The sequence below is a fragment of the Dreissena polymorpha genome, chromosome 3 (genome assembly GCF_020536995.1).
Source record: "Dreissena polymorpha isolate Duluth1 chromosome 3, UMN_Dpol_1.0, whole genome shotgun sequence".
NCBI lineage: Eukaryota > Metazoa > Mollusca > Bivalvia > Myida > Dreissenidae > Dreissena > Dreissena polymorpha.
The window spans coordinates 96,166,195-96,175,887 of NC_068357.1; the positions used below are offsets into that span (position 1 = coordinate 96,166,195).

Consider the following 9,693-nt stretch of genomic DNA (forward strand, 5'->3'; position numbering starts at 1 on the left):
ATTTTACAACCAATTGTTATTATAATAGTATTGTGCTTATTGTGCGAAATGTGTATCTTTATGTTCATGAATATTCAGCTGGAAATCGATTACAATCCTAGTCTTAATATAGATGAATACTGATAGTACATATCATGATATACGCCGTACACTTACTGACTATGCATACATATGGAAAACTGGTTATGATATCCGAAGTGAGTCATTTGAAATTTCAAAAGCACAACGGGTAAAACAGTTCATAACATTTGTTTCAATGAGAGGACATGCAACATGTACCTAAAATGTTTTTTAACGAGGTGACAGTCGTTGCCAAAACATCATTAAAGATAATCCGTCAGTTCTGTGAGTGTTTGTACTGCATTCCATGGAGCAATTTTTAATTAATGTTGATGTCTTAATCAATGTGTATTTGCTTCTGTATTTCAGCACCTACTTCTGGGTTACCTCATTTTGAACTCCATCAACCTTATTTTGAACCAGAAGTAATGTACGATTTCCCATCATCATCGTCCTCTCCCAGAATTCCCCACATCATCCACCAGACCTACAAGACCGAGGCTATACCGATGGATTTCCAGAAGAATGTACAGTCTTGTATGCGTTTCAATCCAAACTGGAAGTACATCTTTTGGACCGACGAGACTGCCAGACAATTGATACAGGCTATGTATCCAGACTTCCTAGTGGTTTGGGACAATTACAGAAACAACATAAACAAGGCGGACGCTCTCAGATACTTTGTTCTGTATGAATTCGGTGGAATCTATGCTGATATAGATTTTGAGTGCCTACGACCTCTTGACCCGGTGACTCGGAAGTACGCCGTCATTTTCCCGTTGGACATTTTTAAACACAGCGAATTTCGGTTAAAGAGCCCCTTCCTGCTGAACAACGCGATTATGATGTCAAGACCGAGGCATCCCTTCTTGAAGCACATGATTGACAATCAGCAAGCGTCCCAGGCCTTGTTTGAGCAGCTTGACGTCGCCGGTCCCTGTTTGGTAACAACGAATTTCATCATATAACAACTTCACGGCAGCTGTCGCTTATAAATTTAGTGTCTCTTCTACAGGACAATCGCCGTATTTGTACAAAGGCATGATGGATGAAACAGACGATAACGCTGTCTATATACCTAACACGCACTTTTTCATGAATATCCCGGTACACTCGGTACTATCGGTTTTAATGAAAAAGGTTTTATAAAATTGTGCCTCAAATTATCAAATGATTCGTCGATTCTGAAACGAGGCTGCAACGAACTACGTCGACGAAAACCGCGGAGTATAAAAAAACCATTTCCGATTCACGTGTACTGTCCACCATTGGTCGCAGACATACGGAAATGATTGGTCAAATGTTAAGCGAAAATACATCAATCTACCGAAAATACATCAATATAAGATATATAGTTGCGGATAAAATGTTCCGAACTTACTCCTAAATATTATCGGGTTTTTCAAATCGTTTTCTAATAACATAAGAGCAACTTTAAACCCTATGCTCAATGACGTTTATTTAATCATAGTCGTGTATCTAACGTATCAATGTTTACAAAATACTTGAATTCTTCACAAACTCGTTTGTATTTTCATTTACCTGTGATGCTTGTGTATTATAGACAAAATGAGTATTAGTCCGTTTTTTAATGTAAACTAGATGTTTTCCTTGATTCAATAAAGTCAACAGAAGAATAAAAGATCATCTTACATTTGCAAATAAAGCAACTACGTAAATACCTATGCTGTTATGAAAGGTTCCGGGTTCGAATGAGTATTATCGCGTATTTTCACGGTAACATTGGTTCAAACACTTTAAACAGTATTTTATTATTATGAAACTTTAAACATGACATGTGAATTACATTTAAACAAAAATAGATAAGAAAACAAGTAACTTAACACTTATATGAATTCTTCCCATAGATATTCTCATAGCCTTTAAGAAATTATTTTATAGTTTGCGACCAGTCAATGTGAAATGTTGAAAAGAAAATGTCAAATAATTATGTACCATATAAAATAAAACATTTTTTTCAAAAACTTATAAACACGGATCACACGGAATTAATAAAATTGAGATATAATGGAGGTACATAAACATTTTGAACGAAGTCATCAATTATGTAAACGAATATAACAAAAAAGTACAGATAGGTTTATTATATTCAAAAAACTTTGAATGCATAGACCTTATTTTGATGTAAAAATGTAATTTGACATCATGGGTTTCAGAAAATGCCCAATACATTTTGTGAAGCTTTTATTATCACTGTGTTGTAAAATCTTGTGTTACTTAAAGTGGGTAAGGAAGGGTGTTTTTCATACGCATTAAATTACTAGCTGATTGAATAAGAAAAAAAACAATTATTAAGGGAATAAACATAAGCAACAACTACCTCAAACGAACATTATTTGCAGATGACGTCTGTTTACTTATTGACGATAGTCACAGATCATTTGAACATTTATTTGTCACCCTTGAACAATTCACCACTAAGAGTGCTCTGTAATTAATTTGCGGGTAGGTGCATTTATACATAGAAATATTAAAGTGTGCACTAATATGAAGTTTGGAACTGTGAAAACGATATACACTTAAACAACAATACTGATGTAACAGCTACTACACTATACATGTATGTCAAATCATTCAGGAATATTAACACTGTTAACTTAAACGGAAATGAAATATAATTTTTCACAGATAAGACAAAGTTGCAGTTTTCAAATCCTTTAAGTGACAAAACTTACAAATACATAACAGTTTTAAAAAGACCACATCATGGTCAAATTAAAGATTTTAAAATAGTCATTAAAATGCTTAATTATTTATGGAATGACAAACCCGACAGGATTGAACGGAATCAAATAATAATAAAAATATAAGAATCGTTGATTGAAATGATTGATATAGATGGATGATCTTAAGGCTTGTTAGATTAAGCGATTGATGCATGAACCTGAATTAAAAAGAAACAGAAATATACAGTACTTTTCTCAACAGCTACGGTCGTTAACAGGTATCTGATTATGTATAAAAGTGTGACTCTATATCAGAAAGAATTGCTAAAAACTGAAAACGTTAGTAATATTTACTTTCCTCGAATACATATTCAACTAAAATTTGAAAATGTGTAAACCGAAAACACGTTTTGTGTTAGACAATTGATCTAGTCAAGGCAATAACAAAATTGGAATTATAATTAACTAAGAAGTTGACACAAACTTTTTCATTCAAACGTTTAGACTAACACATGACACCAACCTTACAACTTTCGAGAATCATTCATAATAAAAGTTATGTACTACTGTCTGGTTTTTAACATACCAGTTAGTGGGATTTTGTTAGCATGTCAGTAGATCTAAAGGTGCATATTTTTGGGGATATATTAATGTAAACAGTTTCAAGAACGGTTATAAATAACGTGTACATCAAACGATCTGCGCATTTGCGAATTGTATCATACTGAAGGCATTTTTAAAAATCAAAGCGCTGAAGGCCCTGAAGTTGTTCGCTATTGCATAATATTAGAAGCAACTCAGTTTTCAAACTTATGTTATAGCTTTTTATATCGCAAGTTTGAAATTAACACAACCCATTCAAATTATTCAGAAACAATTTTGCCCACATTACAGACTTTTAATGAAGCATTAAGCCCCGTTTCCCTGAAAGCAGCTAATATGTACAGATTTCAATGATAAACTGGCTAATGTCGTCGCACAAGCTATTATAAACACTAGACTGGCCAATATATCCCACAAGTTCTAAACCTATTGTTTACATAATTACAGGCTGTCTGCTACAGTGTACCAGTGAAGTATAACCAGGCAGTGGTAATCGTTATTTGCGTAGTGACTTGTAGTTACCGTTCTTAGCGTAGTAAAAAGCAGACTGACTTGCAAAACTTGCTCTGTAAAAATAGTCGTGAGCTAACGCTCAGTACAAAATACCCACTGTTTACCGTTGTCAAACATGCCTAATAATAGGATACAAAAAAATAAATAATTGTTTTCGATAAAAATCAAATATAAACTAAAGTGTATTACTACTGTCTCTTATATTAATTAGGCAGAAAGGTACGTATTTTGTTAGTGTCTCGTATATATAATTCGACAGTCATGTATATTGCTACTGTCTTGTACATTAATGTAGACAGATATGTATATTGATACTATCGCGTATATTAATGGCTACAGATAAGTGTGTATATTGGTATCGACTCGCATATATTTGCACCGACTCGTATCGAAAGATAGGTATAATATTGGTGCCGTCTCGTATATTCATGTCGACAGATAGGTATCTATGTTAGTACTGATTCGTGTATTAACATTGGCATATATGCATAATATTGATACTGTCTTAATGCCGACAGATGTATAATGGTATTAATTTATATATTGATGTCGACAGATGTATACTCGTATTGATTCGTATATTGATGTCGACAGATGGTAGTGTATATTTGTTCTGTCTCGTACAATATTAACATATCAAAACTATAAATTGTAACAAAATGACGTCACGAGCGGGCAGTTATTCGTATAAAGCGGACCAATATTAATTATATTGGTCCGCTTAGCAGGGCCGATTTTTCATATCTGAAAAGAATCGGATCACGCGGCTTAAACTGAACAAAATGGCGTCCGTATTCATTCTTAGCCAACGGTGATCAATATAATTAAGCCACAACTCAACAAAAGAATGACACGTCGCACACAATATGGATACTACAATTATGGATTGGAACTAAACTCTTCTGTACATTAGATTGATGCCTACATTTGAGCTTTAACTTGATTCATCGAACAGCAAAATGTATAGTAAACCACACTCTTAACTCGATGACAACTTTAATCCGATGCTTATAATAAATATAAAAAAAACAACGAATGTTTGCTATTCTGTTTTCTCTTATTCCATCCTTTTATCTGTATCTATTGTAATAGCACATCGAATCGATTGTATCGAATGCTAACCACTTTTACCAAAAATACGATTTACGAAATCGAATGACTTGTCGGAGCGATTACAATAATTGTATTCCTATCGAAGCTTCCAAAAATGCATGACAAACACACAATCCGAAATACGTTTTGGGTTCGTTCGATGCCAAAAATATATTTAACTGTAAAATAAACCTCCACGTCCGAATTGTCATCCCTAAAATCCAGAGAGTCTAGTTAAAACTGGTGTGTTTCTTCAAAGAAATTACATGTACGTCATATGAGATACGTCATTATTTGCGTAATCAATTGAATGAAAATACAAGTACGGACATCTGGTTCTGTAATACGTTTCAGCGATGGAACAAAATAGTATAATAATTATGTAATATAAACGATAACACACGGCAGAGCTGGGCCGGCGTCTATAATCGGTTCTAGCCGCCAAAAGCCATCGGACCGTTATGTCGGCAGTGGGCCGATTATAGACGTCCGGCCCAGCTCTGCCCTCTGTTATGGTCGAATTAATGTCGACAGATAATACTTTATTGGTACTCTCCTGTATATTAATGTAGATATATTGGTACGTATACGTATATTAATGTCGTCAGATAGGTATATATATTGGAACTGTCTTGTGTATTGCTATCGACTGATAGGTTTGTAGATTAGTTATTCTCTCGTTTTTTCTCTTTTTTGCGATTACTGTGTGTGTAAACATGATTTATACATATACATACTTATATATATATATATATGATAAAATGTGTGTATTTGAGTAATTGAAACCAAACAGATTCGATCATGATTAATAAATACAATTAATGTTTATTTACGATTTGAAATGTTCTTGAACGATGCAATTATGATGAAAGCTTACATAAAATTTACATACAAAAAATGCGATGACCTTGAGGTAAAATACATTACTTCTTCAAAGCCATCAATCTTTCGATTGAACGTGCTTAATAAATTAAAGTTACTTTTAGTACAGTTTATCTTGGTGGTTCGCTACGAATTCAGGAGTTTTCTTAAGCTTTCTTATCGGGGTGTAATACGTTTACAAATCTCAACTCATAGTTTCATATTGTATCTGTTATTACAACAAGATGGTAACACATTCAGAATCGTGCCTTGAAAATGAGGTATTTATGAAGTTCGCATTTTACGCGGCACTGGTACTGTTGAAAACGCTCTTCATTAGTTATTTGATTTTTCGCTTCATATTCCTAAAAAGGTAAATGTGTATGTTTATGTGAACTGTTTCGTACATGTGTGTTCTGATGTGAACCTTTTTGTGCATGTGTGTGCTGTTGTGAACCTTTTTGTGCATGTGTGTACTGTTGTGAACCTTTTCGTACATGTGTGCAGTGATGTGAACCTTTTCGTACATGTATATACTGATGTGAACCTTTCCGTATATATAGGTGTACTGATGTGAACTTTTTGTACATGTGTTTGTTTATGTGAACCTTTTCGTGCACGTGTATACTGATGTGAACCTTTTCGTGCATGTGTATACTAATGTGAACTTTTTCGTATATTTGTGAGTTCATTTGACCTTTTCGTGTATGTGTGTGTTGATGTGAGCCTTTTCATACATTTGTGTGTTGATGTGAACCTTTTCGTACATGTTAATGTTGATGTAAGCCTTTTCGTGCATTTGTGTGTAGATGTGAACATTTTACTGCAGGTGTGTACTTATGTGGACCTTGTCGTGCATGTCTGCACTGGTGTGAACCTTTTTGTGCATATGTGTTTTGATGTAAACCTTTTCGTGCATGTGTGCGTTTATGTGAACCATTTCGTCAATTTGTGCGTTGATGTGAATCTGTTCTTACATTTGTATGTTGATGTGAATTGTTTTGTACAATTGTGTATTGATGTGAGCCTTTTCGTAATTTTTTAAGAAATATATTTTTTTTGTCTATATTTTTTTCTAAGCACTGCGTAATGAAGCGTTATTAAAAGAAATTGATATTCAAGTGCAAATTAAAATTATTGCTGACACCACAGGCTAATCTGGGACGATACTTTACGCACATGCATTAAACCCAATCTTTCAAGAACGCGACGGATGTTCCGTATCTTAGAACTGTCCTGTGTTTATCGTTTTTATTTCCTTTGATAGTATCAATTGAGGGATACAATATGTTAATTAAGAGGAAATACTAATAAAGCATTGTGTCATGGAATAAATAATGATTATTTGAACTATTATTGAAGTATGATTTCTTTAAATTACTATATTTCTCATATTATTATCTCAACAAGATTGACCAAAGCTTGAAATAACTTTTATTGATGAATTTGTTTAAGTCAGTATATTCGACGTTCCGACATAAATTAGTGTTCTGGCAAAATTTACTGTTCAAATATCGCTGTGATAATATCGCCTGTCGACTCTCGCGTTTTTAAACGGTGTTACAGTAATTTTTAACCATGTGTTACAGCAATTTTTAACCATTGACAGCCATATTGCTAATAAATGGTAAAAAATTACTGTAACACCGTTAAAAAATGCGAGAGTCGACATGCGATATTATTACAGCGATATTTGAACAGTACAAATATCGCGTGTCGCTTAGTGTATCGCACAAAGAATCGAGTATCTACGGAATACCGTTAATGCCATCGTGGTTACACATTAAAATCCATTGGGCGAGAATACGAGAACGCGAGAGTACGATGACGATAATGCGACTATACGATGACGACAGTGCGACAATACGATGGCGAGAATGCGAGAACGCGATGGCGAGAATGCGAAAACGCCATAGTACGATGACGACAATGCGACAGTGCGATATCGACAGTGCGACAATACGATGGCGACAGTGCGATAGTACGATAGCGATAATGCAAGAATGCGAGAACGCGAGAAAACGATGACGAGAATACGATAATACGATGACCACAGTGCGACAATACGATGGCGGGATGCGAGAACGCGATGGCGATAATGCGAGAATGTGAAAACGCGAGAGCACGATGACGACAATGCGACAATACGATGACGACAGTGCGACAATACGATGGCGAGGATGCGAAAACGCGATGGCGAGAATGCGATGATACGATGGCGACAGTAAGATGTGATGATCGCTTTGTCGCCATCGTACTATCGCACTGTCGCCATCGTATTGTCGCATTGTCGTCATCGTACTATCGCATTCTCGCCCTCTGGATTTTAATGTGTTACCACGATGGCCCTTACGGTATTCCATTAGTATCGCTTCGTGTGTCGTGTGTCGCCGTATGAAATTAGAATGCTATACACGAGATTCGGATAATATGGGCGATATTTGAATTATAAAATATCGTGTTTCGCTTCGTGTGTCGCGCAAAATATCGTGTGTCGCTTCGTGTTTCGAGTGTCGCCCTTTGAACGCGTGACACGATATTTTGCGCGATACTCGATATTTTGCGCGATACACGAATCGACACGCAATATTTACCACGATATATCGTCTCTTGGGCTACCTACACAAGGGCGATATTTCGTGGTATATTCTCGTGCGTCGCTTCGTGTATCGCGCAAAAAATCATTTGTCGCTTCATGTGTCGCGCAAAATATCGTGAATCGCTTCGCGTGTCGTGTGTACTCGTAACAATTAATTTTTTTGACAAGGCAAATGCTCATCTCTTGAAATGTCATATTGAAATGACATAAAGTATGTTCATGTTTAAACGCTTATCAAGTTCGCGTATAATTGTATTTTGTTTTTGATATGTCAATCAAGGTAATAGTATCTGTTTCAACTTACGAACTTCCTTCTACCAGTCACGTTTAGGCTGATAATAGATTCTTCCAATAAATGATTTACCGCACATTCGCGTGAACATGCCAACTAAAAGTTATTATAAAACTCTCCATTTTCCATTTGTATATGGAGTTTAACGCAAAATGCAAAAAGTACTGAAATGCGCATGTGCTTAACTGTTGTGTACACTAACCAAATAATTCTTGTTGATATAAAAATAACGTGTTTTTCTAATCTCACGTTTAGTCATTATATATGTCAAGGTCTTGAATTGATTCAATTAAATGTGAGCTTATGGTTTAGTAGATGTTCAAAATAGATACTAGTATACACAATACTTCGCCCGAACCGCAGAGCTTATCGATTACGGCACATGTACAGTTTGATCAATACGATATGTAATCAGATCGGACCAATGACGTATTGAAATCATGAAAGGCATTTATTTATTACTATAAGGATCGAACCATATTCACCGTCATCATACTTTACGAGAACATTTAACAATTAAAAATAATTTAGGAAGATTAAAACATGAAATAGTAATAATATACAAACGACACATGTACAATAATCACAAGTATCACGAACTGTGTTTACGATATCTTTCTGACAATTGTATACTTGTCTTAGATAATATAAGAGTTTGGACGAGTTTGTACGACATTTGTACGAGATAATTTCTATATCATATGAGCAGATGTAGTTGACAAGTCTCCAAACCTCGCCGAAAACTCGTGTTCGTCCGAAGAACGATATTATGCAGCAAAACGCTACGACAAAGGAAAACATGTCCACGGATTGTATTCGAAAGTGGGCGAGATTCTTTCAACGTGTCTTCGACAGTTGTATGAAAAGAAGAAGAAATGGAGCGGCGGCATAATTTTAAGTTTGAAATTTTATTTAGTATCAGATTTTTAAACTAATAGCCAACAGATTGTCGCAAAGACGCTTGAAAAGAAATTGCAAGTTGACAT

At 35.1% G+C, this 9,693-nt stretch overlaps 1 protein-coding gene across 1 annotated transcript; it reads left to right on the plus strand.

Annotated features, from left to right (window-relative positions):
- Nucleotides 1-488: 488 nt before the first annotated feature.
- Nucleotides 489-1,028, plus strand: LOC127872420 (uncharacterized). Its single transcript, XM_052415751.1, has one exon. It carries the CDS (start codon nt 489-491, stop codon nt 1,026-1,028), a length of 540 nt encoding a protein of 179 aa, XP_052271711.1.
- The last annotated feature ends 8,665 nt before the right edge of the window (nt 1,029-9,693 follow it).